This window comes from Rhizophagus irregularis, chromosome 12 (assembly GCF_026210795.1).
Source record: "Rhizophagus irregularis chromosome 12, complete sequence".
NCBI classification, from domain to species: Eukaryota; Fungi; Glomeromycota; class Glomeromycetes; order Glomerales; family Glomeraceae; genus Rhizophagus; species Rhizophagus irregularis.
In genome coordinates this window covers 206,000-221,141 of record NC_089440.1, presented here as the reverse complement: position 1 = coordinate 221,141, position 15,142 = coordinate 206,000, and the positions used below count along the sequence as shown (strand labels likewise).

The 15,142-nt window shown below is 31.7% G+C and overlaps 7 protein-coding genes across 7 annotated transcripts; 4 read left to right on the top strand and 3 right to left on the bottom strand.

Annotated features, from left to right (window-relative positions):
* Positions 1-465: 465 nt before the first annotated feature.
* Positions 466-1,474, bottom strand: OCT59_003657 (uncharacterized protein; the record flags this gene model as incomplete). Its single annotated transcript, XM_066147785.1, has 4 exons — positions 466-569; positions 644-685; positions 760-856; positions 1,451-1,474. The coding sequence occupies 4 exons, from the start codon at positions 1,472-1,474 to the stop codon at positions 466-468; spliced, it is 267 nt and encodes an 88-aa protein (XP_065996456.1).
* A 166-nt stretch (positions 1,475-1,640) lies between these two features.
* OCT59_003656 (uncharacterized protein) lies at positions 1,641-2,085 on the top strand (the record flags this gene model as incomplete). The annotated part of the gene is made up of 2 exons (XM_025334257.2): positions 1,641-1,650; positions 1,751-2,085. The coding sequence occupies 2 exons, from the start codon at positions 1,641-1,643 to the stop codon at positions 2,083-2,085; spliced, it is 345 nt and encodes a 114-aa protein (XP_025183133.2).
* A 230-nt stretch (positions 2,086-2,315) lies between these two features.
* On the bottom strand, positions 2,316-3,202 carry OCT59_003655 (uncharacterized protein). The gene is made up of 3 exons (XM_066147784.1): positions 3,153-3,202; positions 2,938-3,059; positions 2,316-2,850 (listed from the first exon to the last, which is right to left on the bottom strand). The coding sequence occupies exons 1-3, from the start codon at positions 3,160-3,162 to the stop codon at positions 2,623-2,625; spliced, it is 360 nt and encodes a 119-aa protein (XP_065996455.1). The 5' UTR covers positions 3,163-3,202; the 3' UTR covers positions 2,316-2,622.
* A 215-nt stretch (positions 3,203-3,417) lies between these two features.
* Positions 3,418-4,043, top strand: OCT59_003654 (uncharacterized protein; the record flags this gene model as incomplete). The annotated part of the gene is made up of 2 exons (XM_066147783.1): positions 3,418-3,435; positions 3,759-4,043. 2 exons carry the CDS (start codon positions 3,418-3,420, stop codon positions 4,041-4,043), a joined length of 303 nt encoding a protein of 100 aa, XP_065996454.1.
* Positions 4,044-4,402: 359 nt separating this feature from the next.
* OCT59_003653 (uncharacterized protein) lies at positions 4,403-5,084 on the bottom strand (the record flags this gene model as incomplete). Its single annotated transcript, XM_066147782.1, has 2 exons — positions 4,403-4,888; positions 5,028-5,084. The coding sequence occupies 2 exons, from the start codon at positions 5,082-5,084 to the stop codon at positions 4,403-4,405; spliced, it is 543 nt and encodes a 180-aa protein (XP_065996453.1).
* Positions 5,085-9,863: 4,779 nt separating this feature from the next.
* Positions 9,864-10,360, top strand: OCT59_003652 (uncharacterized protein; the record flags this gene model as incomplete). The annotated part of the gene is made up of 2 exons (XM_025331755.2): positions 9,864-9,958; positions 10,123-10,360. 2 exons carry the CDS (start codon positions 9,864-9,866, stop codon positions 10,358-10,360), a joined length of 333 nt encoding a protein of 110 aa, XP_025183134.2.
* A 2,485-nt stretch (positions 10,361-12,845) lies between these two features.
* On the top strand, positions 12,846-14,324 carry OCT59_003651 (uncharacterized protein; the record flags this gene model as incomplete). The annotated part of the gene is made up of 1 exon (XM_066147780.1): positions 12,846-14,324. The coding sequence occupies one exon, from the start codon at positions 12,846-12,848 to the stop codon at positions 14,322-14,324; it is 1,479 nt and encodes a 492-aa protein (XP_065996452.1).
* Positions 14,325-15,142: the final 818 nt, after the last annotated feature.

Here is a 15,142-nt window from a genome sequence, read left to right as displayed (position 1 = left end):
ACGAAAATGTCTCGTTTTAATTCAAGTCCAAGCTTAAATCCTCAAAATATATTATCCCTATAAAAAAATTGGATACGTTTTTTATAAAGTTTTTATACGATTTTTTTCCTGTATCATAATAGGATACGGAAAAATGCACAATTCCGTATCACTAAAAATATGGTTTGGATACGGAATTTGCACGGAATTCATATGGAATTTACATGATTTGATCACTGATTTTATCACGAAATTTATACGATTTGGTCACTGAATTTACTATTTGTATTACAGTTACTATAATTATATTTACATAAATCTTTATTAAATTAAATAAAAAATAAAAAATAAACAAAATACAAATACATTATGAAAATTCCCTCCTTATTAAAACCACCTATTGCAACCAAAATTATCTATAAGTTCAGGTTCATTCAGAGTCCAACAACCTAAAAAAACAAAAAAAGAAACATAAGAACGTCTAACTTAATTGGAAACAAAACCCCCCTTCATATAGTATCTGCAATCGTCCAAGTCATCAAAGGTCAGCATTCCTACAAAAAAAGAAAGAGAACTCCAGAATGTCTGACCTACATAAATGAAAAGAATTATTAAGCATCTGATGAAAAAGAAGCCAAAACAACAAAATAAATCCAAAACTGACCTACAAAAAAAGAAGACTCTGAAGCAACAAAACTGAAACAACCTACAAAAAAAAAAAGAATCTGAACCCAACTTACAAAAAAAAAAAAAAGAAAAGAAAAGAAAATTTGAACTGACCTAAAAAAAGAAAAAAATCCTGAACAATCCTACAAAAAGGAAAGGACTCCCAAACTGAAAAGAAACTGAATCTTCTCACAAAAAAAAATCTGCTGGCCTATGAAATAAAAAAGGGATAAATATAAGAAAGGGGAATAAAGAATAAATCAAAAAAAAATTATTTTTTTAAAAAGAGGGTAACGAAGTTACAAAAGTTAAAAAAAATTTTTTTTTTAAAGGGAGGACGTCAAAGTTAGAAAAATAAAAAATTTTTTATAAAGAGGAAATAGAAATAGAAAGAAGAAAATTTTTTTTTAAAAAAAAAAAGAGTGGGAATAAAAGAATAATATCAAAAAAAAATTTTTTTTTTAAAGGAGAGTGATGAAAAAAAAAATTTTTAAAGTGAGGTACGAAAAAAAAAATTTTTTTTTAAAGGGGGATGACGAAAAAAGAAGAAAAATTTAGAAAAAATAACAAAAATAAGACAAGAGAAAAGAGAAGGAAAGGAAAGACAGAAAGGAAGATCGGAAGATCAAACTCATCACTAAACTCATCAAAGTAAGGGTTTATATAAAAAACAAAAAACGTATCATAATAAAAAGTTCCAAATAAAACGGCATGGTGCTTTTTGAAACAATTTACAAACTACAGATATCATGAACAGACGTGACATTTTTTTCATTTCCGTCGTTGCATTACGAGAGATGCATACCCGAGGCATCTTAACAATGGACATGCTTTAGAATGTTATTTCGGGAAACGTAGCATCATACGCAGTTGTAGCAGTTGCACTATCTTTTTTTCGCCAGCCTGGGACAAATAAAGAACTTGAAAGAGCAGTCCTGGCGCTAAATAATGAAATCCAAAGAATACGTACTGAAAACGAATGGAAGAATGACGCAATGTTGCAAGGTTAAGAAGCATACACGTCACAGTCCGCAGTCCGCAGTCTGCATGTGATTCATTGCACGTGATTTCTGACGTTTATTCTGTGCCTCATTTCATCTATTAGGATCGAACCGATTCTCTTCTTCAAGTCGTTCAACTACAGGAAAACGTTCCGAGCATGATGACGAAACAGCAATGTATTGGGTCGAATTCACTGCCATTTTCGATCATAGAAGAAAAAAGGGGAATCGCTCTCCTACACAAATGTACAATATATTATCCGATGAGATCGGACTAAGTCCTGGTACATTAGCCAGCTTCTATCATCACCGAACGAAACCAAGAAAGACTACTACGATGAATAAAATAATTCCATGGATAGAAAGGGAGGGAAAAGGGGTAGTTAGTTTTGCGAGTAGTAACAGTAGTATTATCAATAACGAAGTTAGCAATAGTTAGTATAGGATAGCGGGAAGGAACTGCCATTACTTTTACTACGTAAAAGCGTCTAGAGGTGGGCAGGCATATTTCATGCTTTATTCCTCCCTTGAAACATCCGCTACTCTAATGATTCCATACTTCTAATATAAAGTTAATATAAATAACACTAACTTTTTAGATTGGCTGCTTTCCTATGTATATTTGTTGAAAAAATTTGAGAAAAAGTGAAACAAAAAAAAATATGATTTTTAAATTTATGAATGCATATTTTATAAATGCTTTTTTATTAAAGCAAATACTAGTTAACCTAGATGTAAAAATCACCGAGCAAGAAGTTTACCGATTAATTACCCAAACTTTAAAAACCTTAGAGCAAATTAGCCAATTCGAATTCAATAATCTAACCAACACCCCCCTACCGGATTACCCCCTTAACTTTCGCTCCCACTGAGAACACCACTAAAATTCAGACCTATTTAAAAACTTTACAAACTCTAAAATTTAGTAGCCAGCAAATGTTCCCAAACCAAAAGAACTGAATAAAGTTTATTTAAATTAAATCGTGAAATGAGTAATGCCGGAGGTAACAATCGTACATTGCTGTATCTGAGTACTTAATGAGAAGAATACCTGACCATTCAGGCTAAATGTATACCCGCGAGACTCCGCAATAAGATAACATTTAATCCCACCAATGACTACTGAAATCAAATTAATTCCTCGGGAATCAACGATTGTAAATTGAGCTGGGGGAGGTACCGGATTGCTCGTATTGAGCGGTAGCTATCGATAGAATAACAAAATTGAACTTGAATTTATAGTGCAGTTTAATATAAATTATAGTTTATAAAAAAATAGATCAAAATTTACCGCCGAGTCCGTAAAATAAACTCTGGCTACCGCCGGAATGCCTTGCATATTTTCTATTCTCATATCTAAATTTGCGTTTAAATTTACTCCGTAAATTGTTGTGTTCAAATAAGAAAAAGAACCTGCGAATTGCATTTTTAAATTTTATTAAGGGAAAAAATTGTAGTTTGATTTATTATATATTATTTTACACTATCAATATTTATATCACTTACTATTAATCATTGTTTATGTCAAATGCACGATCGCGTAAAAAATTAAGCTCAGAAAACTCAGAAAACGGATGACATCAATCACTAATCAATTACAACAAATCGTATCACATGATTTATTACTAACTACCGTATATTGCGCCAATTGGCCCGCAATATACGGTACATATCCGCAGAAAAATCCCTGTAACATAAATCACGGGCAACTTTTTTTTATATTATTGTGGCGATCAACTGCGAAGGAAACTTAATTATAAAAACTCTGGATATGTTGGAAGCGCTTCTAGTAAGAAAACAAACTGAAAATACTTTCATATACAGACATCTCCCTGCTCGTGTTCTTCTGTATAGTAGCAATAATCTACGAAATGACATCCCGAGGTCTTTTATCAATTGAGACATTCAAAGTTATTTTTTTGAGAAATTTTTTCATATATGTAATTTTCGCAGGAGCAATTATATAATGATCTTGAAAGATCGATCCTGGCACTAAATAATGAACTTCAAATGAGATTGAATGGAGAAACGATGTAGTTTCCCAAGTTAAATAAACGCTTCTTCACCTAGCTTCGAGGAGGAGCTAATACTTTATCACACATATCTTTCTAGTTGGTTCAAGAATTTCCTCCACGAGTTATGCATCCACAGGTCGTCGTTCTGTTTATACCGAAATGTACTGGAGTGAGTTCGTGGCTATTTTTGATCAAAGAAGGAAAAAGTGAAAAAATCTCCTACGCAGATGTACAATATATTATCCAAGAAATCGGTCTTAGTCCTGCCACACGCCCACACTGGCCAGTTTCTATCGGACTCCAAGGTCTACAACGATGGATAAACCATTCCATGGCTCGAAAGAGAAGGGAAAGGGTAGTTAGTTTTGTGAGTAGCAGTTAACAATGATGATGAAATTAGCAGTAGTTAGCAATACGGAGTAGCGGGAAGGAACTGTCATTATTGCATTGCAAACGTCTAGGGCGGGCACATTCCTCCCTTGAAATACCCGCTATCCGCTTTATTTTTTATTCTGCATAGCAACCAGTTTCTTTATCATATATTACTTCATAAAAATAAAATCTATATCTTTGCCATTTAAAACGTGTGTGCGTATTTTCAAGTGAAACGTTGTAAAGATAAATGTTTTATTAATACAGACTGAAGGATAAATACAAATCGGGATATTACACCCGTGATACACGCGAAAATAAATACAGTGGTTCGGGTTATTACCCGCGATACATGATATCTACACTAACTTACTTCTCCGCGATTTTGCTCAATGACTTTGACCTTTTTATTTCCCTCTCTTTATCTAAGTTAACAGCCGAATCCGCCTTTTGCGACTCTTCCAACAACCAGATAATATGACCAAGGATCTTCTCCGCCATGTCCTTCATACCCGCATATTCGTACACAACAAATAGAGGTTTCGACAATTTGAACAACGGTTTCCCTTCAGCATCTTGCGTGCATTCCATGAAGTACCATTTCTCCGCATCTGTTACGATTCCCCATACTTTATCAAACCCATGTTCATCATCCATTTCATTTGCTTTGCGCTTACGACCTAGTGACGATTCCAACTGTACAGTGGCTTGTGCAAATCCCTGCTTAAAATCATCTTTTTTGACCTCAACTAGACCGACAATTCTCCCGGTCGTACGTGATTCAATTCCATAGTCAAGATTTCCGCGTCCATTTTTCCCTTCGATCAACTTCTCCGGTACGACCTTGACTTGATCCTTGAACGGGTAACGAGATAGGTATATGAATAGATGCTTTTGGTGGCTTCATAAGATACGTCAATAGGAGTGGTTGCAACACGAGTCTCCAATTCGTCAAAAAGTTTACGTAACGCCTCTTTATATTTCTCAGCACTACCACACGAAAAAACGGGGTACACGTCAATACTGGGATTCGGGTCGTCGCTAAGTCCATAGAGTTCACACACTTTTGGGAAGGACCATTCGTTGAAGGGCTTCGAGGGAGTCTCTATTAACACAGTGAACTTGAAGTTACTTTTTGACACGAACACCTGAAGCATCTCACGTAGGTCAGTCTTGATCGTTACGAGGAGAGAATTTTCCACTGTCGTTTAACATGTTAAGTACTGCTCCATCATTTTCGAGTGCTAGTGTCTGATTCATAGCGCGTATGGAGTTTTTGAGGCCATCGAGGGTCGCGTGTTCGATATTCACTGTCCACTTGAAACTCTTAGTACGCTTCGGACTCACAACAACGTCGAATGCTGTAATACGATAACCGGGTTAAGTAATTTGACGTGAACATGATTTGCGAAGCAATCGTTTCATAACCTGAAGATTTCAGCGAACAATGTTCGCCCAAATTTCTTGGCAGAATCTTACGTACCATGCACGGACTTGTTGAGTAATGCCTGCAGCGAAGCGAGTTTCTCCCTTAATTCCAATACCTCGTTCGAAGCAGTAGCTGACACGGGTGGTTCAACTAGGACATGAATATGTTTCTTAGGCGGCTTCCAGTAGTCTCCAATTTCGTTTATTGCGGACAGCTCGTCACTGCCATTAAGCTTGAGACTCTTCAACTGATCGTCAAGATGATCGCCACCAATTTCTACCTTCCATAACTTGAGCTTGTCTGCGTCTATACCAGCAAAGTCATTCTGTTTTTCCGCCTTAATAGCTTTCTTGAGGTCACCAACAAGACTATTTCCATCTATATGGACAGGGAAAGCGTTCGCCTTTGACGAGACAGAGTAACGTGACTGACATTTTTCGGGTTTTATACTGTTTTTTGCGAAATGTTATTGGTGCAAAATACGGTGTGAGGACAAGAGTTAAAAAGAATTTTATTTGTGAAAAAAGTGGGATATATGTGAGAAAGGTATTCGGTTGTACAGAGTCTGCCGTATGACGCATTATTATGTCGCACAGGAGTACATGCAACAAACATCTTCCGAGCTGTTGATCGACATTCCGGACCTCTAGCATCGAAATCTCAAATAATAGGGGGACAATCAAACACGTGACATTCTGACCAATGGTCAGGATCGAAATCATGTGACCGATATTCCCGAGAACGCTATTACTCTATCCTGCCATATATTCTTGACTGTAATAAAACCTGTTGCCCTATCATATATGTGTATATACTCGGTACGTCAATTATTTCTTGATTTTTAGCCATCACCAATCAGATTTACCATTCCAATTCTGCGGACTACAGGATAAAAAATGAATCCGTTAATAGTGATGTATAAACTTCGTAAATCATCATATAATACTAATACTCTGTAAATCAGCTATAAAACACTAAAATGCCTAAATTTATTTCGGAATCCTTGTAACCGAACATGAAATGAGTAGAAGACTCATTTAATTTATTTATTTTAACCTGATTAAATTTTTAATTTTATTTCTATAATTAATTAGTTTCATAAAAAATAAAATAATACATTAATAATTTTAAAAATAATACTTTCAAATTAATTATGATATTTTTAAATAACCGAAAACTATTCTACTTTTACCATAATGGATTTTCTTTTTATTTAATACTATCAAAAATAATTTAATCTTCAAAAATCCTAATAAAAAAAAAATTTTTTAATTTGATGAAATTATGAAATTAAGTAAAGAAACATTAACACACATAATAGGCAGGGATTCTCATTTATGGCGCCCAATAAACTGGGTAAAGTACATTGTTTAACCCCATAAAATACAGTATAGTTTATATTACTTATAAGTAAGAAAGATGGCAGCAGTTCTGCTCTTACTATGATAGATTTTCTTTCTCTAAATTTCTCAATTAAAATAAAATAATTTAATCTTTAAAAATCCTAATGATTAAAAATAAAGAAAGGAAGAAACATTAACACCAGTTCTGCACATAACAAGTAGGAATAGTGCCCAATAAATTATGATTTGTCATAAAACTTAACTATCCGTCCTTTTTCAGAATATGGTTGGTACCAGGTAAGCCTCCGGGTAATGATGACCCAGATTGTGGATGATAGTTAATCCAAGCAGGTAAGGACAATGGGGCAGGTTCTTAATAACATGATTGTTCGTAGGGAGGAAGTACTGGATGCATTCCAGGTGCACCTGTCCAAGTTGTGGTGATAAACCTGGTGCATGCTGTCCTGGAACTGGAACGTGTGATACCATTTTGATGATATTGTTGGTACCGATCCTGAGGTTGTCTCTCTTGTTGTTGTCTGTTTCTTAAGTTGTACCATCACGATATGACCGTCATTATATTGTCTTCTCCGACTATCTTGACATTTATCTCTAGGCCTTTGCTCATAAAAACTACCTCTACATCCTCCTCTCCCATTACTTAATTACTACGACCCCAATATTGTTATTGCCAACATTGTTATTATTATTATTATTTTAGATCATTGATTCCATAATCTCTATTATCTTACACGATTTCCTTCCCGATATCCTTATTGTGAAGGTACTTCTGAATGTGAAGGCATAAAGTAGAATAAAACAAATCAAAGAAAACAAAAAAACAAAAAAAAATGAGACGAATGAAGAAAGAATGAAAAAAGAGAAGAAGATAAAAAAGGGAATGAAGAAAAGAAGTAATCTGGTGGACCATATGGGTTTTCTGGTGATCTAAAACTATCTATAGTATTTGTTTGCATGAGCTTTAGAAATATGCAATGCCGTTCAAAAGTAAGGTCTTTATATATAATTTTTTGTTGTACAAATTTTATGTAATATTGAATACAAAAATGTAATGAGTCATTGACTTATGCAATGACTCATTACAGCCAAAAAAAAAAGTTGCAATAAAAATGAACAATAAAAATATAATAACAAAAAATCCTTCTTTATTGACATTATTAGTTATTATTGATAATTAATAAATAAAAATTCAAATCTATTTAAGAAAATCAAAGATAAATGATAATAAAAAAATTCAGTAATTGAATTTTAACTGCATTTTCAGTAAGGATTACTTAGTAAAAATTCATGTCATTACATTTATCTGGGATTTATTTACATTGTAATTAGTAATATTTGTAAGTCATAATTGTCTGAAGCATGATTTTATACAAATTGCTGGGATTTTTTGATTATTTTGAAAAAAAAAATATTTTTTTATACTTTTATTTGAAATTAAAACAAAATTGTTTTGATTCTAACATATGACAATACTTTATCTTTAAATTTAAAAATATTCACAAATGTCTAAGACTACAGTAAATTACTTTTTAGCATTATAAAGAAAACAAGCAAGAGAAAAAAGGAAATTAAAGCAATAGTGAGCATATAAAAATTTTGATAAACAAATTTAGCAATAAAATAATTATAAAATACCTGTATAGAATGTGAAAGAAATATAGAATGTAAGAAAAATAACATAACATATACAATCAAGCAAGATTTAAGTATTACACAAATATATAAAAACAACAAATATAATGACTTCATAAAAGAAAAGTATTTTTATTATACAGTAGAGATTTACAATAAAATTTCTTGATAAATAACTTTATTTTCAGCTATTTAAATGATCACTTATATTTATAGCTTTTCATTTCATAGCAAAAAAATTGTTATGATTCACATTTTTAAAAATCTTGTACTTTATCATATGATTTAGTACTACGGCCCTGCCACAAGGGGCTTCCTAAGAAGCGCACTATGCTCCTCCCATGAAAATTACGCATAGCACCATGCTGTACCACAACCAACCAGCTCTACTGTGAGACTACAGCAAAAACTGGTACTCACAGGCTTACAAAGTAAGCACACTATGCTCCCACCCAACGCATAGCATCATGCTGCTCCAATAAAAATATCCCAAGCTAAAAATAATGAAGAAATAAAAAAAAATCATAAAAAAAATAAAAAAAAAACTGAAAAAATAAAAAAGTGCACTTACCTTCAGCCCTACTGTGAGACTGCAGCAAAAACTGGTACTCACAGGCTTACAAAGTAAGCACACTATGCTCCCACCCGACGCATAGCATCATGCTGCTCCAATAAAAATACCCCAAGCTAAAAATAATGAAGAAATAAAAAAAAATCATAAAAAAAAAATAAAAAAAAAACTGAAAAAAACAAAAAAGTGCACTTACCTTCAGCCCTACTGTGAGACTGCAGCAAAAGCTGGTACTCACAGGCTTACAAAGTAAGCACACTATGCTCCCACCCAACGCATAGCATCATGCTGCTCCAATAAAAATATCCAAAGCTAAAAATAATGAAGAAATAAAAAAAAATCATAAAAAAAAAACTGAAAAAAAAACTGAAAAAAATAAAAAAGTGCACTTACCTTCAGCCCTACTGTGAGACTGCAGCAAAAACTGGTACTCACAGGCTTACAAAGTAAGCACACTATGCTCCCACCCAACGCATAGCATCATGCTGCTCCAATAAAAATACCCAAAGCTAAAAATAATGAAGAAATAAAAAAAAATCATAAAAAAAAAACTGAAAAAATAAAAAAGTGCACTTACCTTCAGCCCTACTGTGAGACTGCAGCAAAAGCTGGTACTCACAGGCTTACAAAGTAAGCACACTATGCTCCCACCCAACGCATAGCATCATGCTGGCCCAATAAAAATACCCAAAGCTAAAAATAATGAAGAAATAAAAAAAATCATAAAAAAAATAAAAAAAACTGAAAAATAACAAAAAAGTGTACTTACCTTCGGTCCTATCGCAGGACTGCAGCAAAAACTGGTACCCACGAGCTTACTAAAAGTAAGCGTCTATGCTCCAACCCTCGCATAGTACTATACCGCTCCAAGTTCCCAACCAGCCCTACCATGAGACTGCAGCAAAAGCTGGTACTCACAGGCTTACAAAGTAAGCATGCTATGCTCCCACCCATGCATAGCATCATGCTGCTCCATCAAATACCCGAAAGACTACTTAAACATACTACAATATTTCTAATCATTTATGACGATGAAAACAAAGTTAATATGACTCTACAAATTACTTAAAAGTCTACTTAAATATTTCCTTAGACAGACGGCAGTGGAAGCTTCACTGAAGGAAGGTAATGCAGAGATGATATGGAAGGTGTGGAATTTCAAGACGATATACAGAAACGATAAAGAAATGGAGAAAGAAAGGGAGAAGGTGAAAGTGCCTACTACGACACCACTAACTAGTCTTCTGGTAAATATTGCTACACCGCAGACACATCCTGATAGAATATATATAGAGTTAGAAAAAATGGCGGCCAGTAAATATCAAAGCTGAACCCTAATAACCGAGAGGTAATAGTGGACATGGTTAGCAAATGGCGAGTAGAAGGAGACTTGAGATACGAAGGACGAAGAATTGGAGGCCAACAAAGTAAGAGTCACGGCAAAAATGCCTCCGAAATGAGATAACATTGCGCCGGAGGAAGTCATTGAAGTCATAAAGGAGTATCACGCGGATGGGAAAATAAGTACGTACGATACAAAGTGACCGACGATGCATCCAAAAGTCTAAAAGAGGTAAAGGAAAAGCTACTGGAAGGTCCTCTGACTCCATCACAAAGTTCAAGATATTGGTGAAGCTATAGGGACACGTAACTTTTAAGTTCGTGCCTCTAGGTATTTCTAAAATTAAATAATAATAATAATAATAATAAAAATAATAAAAAATATATATATATATTTCCTTAGACAGACGGTGAAAAGGGAAGTTATAAAAATCGACTGCGGGCTAGAGGAAGGGGGAGAGACGACAAAATGAAGCCGCGAACCTACAAAAGAGAAAGCCGAAACGTAGGCGTCCGGGGAGCGAGAGAGAAGAGAAAGAAAGTGAGGACAGAGGGTTTTTATACAGTATTTACATAATAAAAATTTTTCCATAAAAGATGACTCATAATTATATTGATCGTATACGATTGTTACGCGTCGCGTATAATTATAATAGGAAATTGTAACTGATCAAAATCACAATTTGAGGTCCGATTTCCGCAGTTTTAGATATATTAGTATTTGTAGTATTTGTTTAGCTATTAATACGTTGTAGTATAAATATCAATGACTTTCACGGCGCAGCCATCGTGTTATTCCAGTGACTCCGCGAAATAAATGATTTATCTCACCATTTGGAAATACTGGGAAATACTATAAAAATGGTGCCGTAAATAGTGATTCTAAACTAGGCCAGGCAACTTCTGTCTCAGCGCAACTACAACACAACAACTAACGATTACCGACAATAATTATGTTTATTTTATGGCTATTTGATCATCACGGAATATTTCCAGCATTTTAGGCATTTTAAGGAGGGAAAGAATGAATGGTAATAATTTTTTCGTTTATTTTTTAAAATACTCATTTTATTATAATTAGAACTTAATAGTTTTCGTCAACTTTTTAAAAATTTTCTTACAATTATATATTTCAATTAAATTATTTCCTTTTTAGAATGTCCAAACTCAATAAAAGTATCCTTTTCTTAATATTTAAAGAGTTACAAGATGATCCAAAATCTCTCTTTTCATGCCTAATAGTAAATAAGCTTTGGTGTGAAACTGTTATTGGGAAAATCACTTAGTGCTTTGGAATTAATTATAGTAATAAAAATTACTTGTTCGCAACTATTTCTGGTGATACTAAAGAATTCCTAACGAGGAAGGACCGTCAGTTTTATCAAAATCAATTTCATTTGATTATTAATATAGATATTACAAATAATATAATTTTTCTTTAGCTTATAATAAATTTTTTGCAACAAGAATTTTACAGATCATTCATGAAAAAAGTTTAGAGTTGAAGTATTCGGATATAAAATCTATCAAACACCAAATATTTTATTTTCCAGAAGCTAATACTCGTTTGTCGATATATACAGAGACTCATCATTATTAACACAAAAGCTAATCTTAGAATTTGAAGTTCAGAAGAATTTAAAGTATTTTAAATGGAATAATAATTTTGAATATACTAATCATTTATTTATTTATATGTTTTATTTAATACCAAATGTTCCCAGTACAGTATATATACTTTAATCACAGGATTGTAAGAGTACTTCAAAAGTTAAAAGTTAGAACGTTGCTTTTGATTTACGCAGTAGTTATTGCAACGCAGCGACCCCCAAATTTCTCCGCGGCGCAGTAAAAGTGATTGACTGAGAATTGATGATCTTTTTTCCATTAAAAGCAACAAAAGCAACTAAATTTTTTTACGTCACGTAATTTTACTTTGAGATCAACAGACCGACACGTCCTTGAGTCAACGCGTTTTTTCAAAATGCCTTATTGTAATAGTTGTCATCATATTTTTTTCTGAAAATGCATTTAAAGTAGTTAAAAATCGTCTTTCTAAAACTTGTAATTCATATTTGACTAAACGACAAAAAAAGTATAAATCTAATCGCGTTTCCAAAATACCAATTGCATGTTCATCATTACCATTTTCATGAATTACCAGCTATTATTTCTTTAGGAGTTCCAGATGAAATTAAAAAAGGAGAAATTTGGGGGTCTGCTGTACGAATTATAATTTGTCTATCAGCACGACATTAAAAATTATCACAAAGTTATGTGGGCGTAACGTTTGTGATTATTTGATCATCACGAAATATTCCTAATTTGATCAATTTGGCCGGCGGCATTTTAAGGAGTGAGAGAATAAAATTTTCGTAATACTGAAATTTAAACTTAAAATTTAAACTTAAAATTTAAATCAATTATAAAAGATTTTAAAAGAAATTCTATTTTTTATTTAATTTTTATAAAATAATGTCTAAACTCAATAAAGATATTCTTTTCTTAATATTTGAAGAGTTTCAAGACGATTCAAAATCCCTCTTTTCATGTTTAATGGTAAATAAACTTTGGTGTGAAACTGTTATTCCAAATTTATGGAGAAATCCTTGGTGTTATGATATTGATTATTGTAATAAAAATTATTTATTTGAAATTATTGCTTCAAATTTATCTGATGAAATTAAAGAATTTTTGATAAGGAAAGGAATTCAATTACCATCAGTTTCATCCCGACCACTTTTGTTTGATTATTTATCATTCTGTAGAAGCATTAATATAAACATTATGAATACTGTAGTATCTATTGGATCATCTTTAACTTACAATCAATTTCTTTTACAACAAGAAATTTACAAATTATTTATGAAAAAATGTCCAGAATTAAAATTTTTAGATATAAAATCAATTAAACACCAAATATTTTATTTTCCGGAAGCTAATACTCGCCTTGAATCACTCTGTGAGTTAAAATGTGATACATCTATTGATTCTTCATACTTTTATGGATTAGCACGTATTTGTCAATATATACAAAGACTCATCATTTTTAATGTAAAACCAAAGCCCAACTCTGGAATTTCTAAATTAATTGAAGTTCAGAAAAATTTAAAGTATTTTGAATGGATTGATGATTTTGATGATGGTTATGTTACAGAAAATCCTTATAAAAAAATCTTTCTTGAATTAGAAAAAAAAGCAGATATTCTTAATCATTTAGAATTATATTTCCTACATTTTGACATTTCATTAATGCAAAGGTTACTTCCAAAACTTTATAAACTAAAAACCTTAATAATTAATGAATTAATTTATGATAATAAAAATATATTGAAAAGTTTAGTTTATAATGATCTTGAAATCCTTAAAATAGATTATATTACAATAGATGAAGCTTCAATAATAATTGAAAATAGTGGAGGACATCTTAAAGAAGTTTCATTAAAACCTTATAATTTTGTATATTATGGAGGTAATTTTAGTGAAGAATCTCTTATTTTTATTCATAAAATTTATGAAAATTGTCCTTTAATCGAATATCTTTCACTTACATTTTCACCATCAAAAGATCATTTTACTGAATTTGAACTATTATTAAAAGTATGTCAACATTTGAAGTCATTATTATTAGTTACATCAAATATTTATCTACGAGAAACGGAAGAAAGTACTTTAAAAAATGGTGAAGAATTATTAAAAATATTAATTAGGTCAGCACCAATTAATTTAAGAGAACTTCGATTTTTTAACAATTTTAAATTTTCTTTAAAAGCTTTGGAGGAATTCTTAGAAAAATGGAGAGGTCGACCTTCACTTTCTATACTTTCATCTGATTCTATTTATGAAGGAGAAGATTATAAAAATTTGATTAATAAATATAAAAATAATGGAGTAATTAAAGCCTTTAGATGTGAATCTATATTAAATGTAGAAAACATGGAATTTAAGATATGAACATAATGTCATTAATAATTGTACGTGTTGTATTACACCAAGGAGTGACGTACGCCCAATTTTTCTTTTATATTCTTATTACTACCTTAGAATTATTTCGAATATTAGTAATTTAGTTAATTTAGTTGTTTTATTATTTATATAATAAATTTTCAATATTGTACGCAAATAAACTATTGATATTATCGATCAAACCGTATTAATTAATAAAATTGTTATTAAAAATAAATAAAAAAAATTAGTGTGATCAACTTATTTGTGACCATATTTTGTCCGGTTATCGTCCGATTATCGTCCGGTTATCGGTTTTCTTTTTTTTATTCATATATAATTACTTTGAAAAAAGACGATAATTTACAAGTCATAAATAAACAAAAAAAAAATACATGTTTTACCTAAAAAGAAAAATACCACTATTAAATTAGACCATTTTTTTTATTGAGCGAAAACTTACCATCAAGTAATGATAATTGACCAAGTTGCTTTATATATAATACTTTAACCTCCTTTTGTCATTTCTTTTATACCTTTAAATTGAAAATAAGGTATCCATCTAATTGATTTTACAAACTTTTTTTGATACCAATTGATCAGAGTTTTTATAAAATTTTTTTTCAAAATTTTGGTTTCCGTGGCTCAAAAGTAGGTATACAAAAAAATTTGCTATTTTTTGTTATACACATTATGGAGCATTTGGTGGTGGTCATGATTTATTTCAAGAAAATTGTTTACGTGCCCAAATTCTTTGAATAGAAAATAAGATGGAAATTTACCAAGATTTTTTGAAATGAATAAAATAAATAAATTAAAAAGAAAAT

Coding starts and splice junctions, on each gene's coding strand:
- OCT59_003655 (XM_066147784.1), bottom strand. Junction 2,851..2,937: donor TTTATTTTACGGACTCGGCG/GTAAATTTTGAT, acceptor TTCTATCGATAG/CTACCGCTCAATACGAGCAA.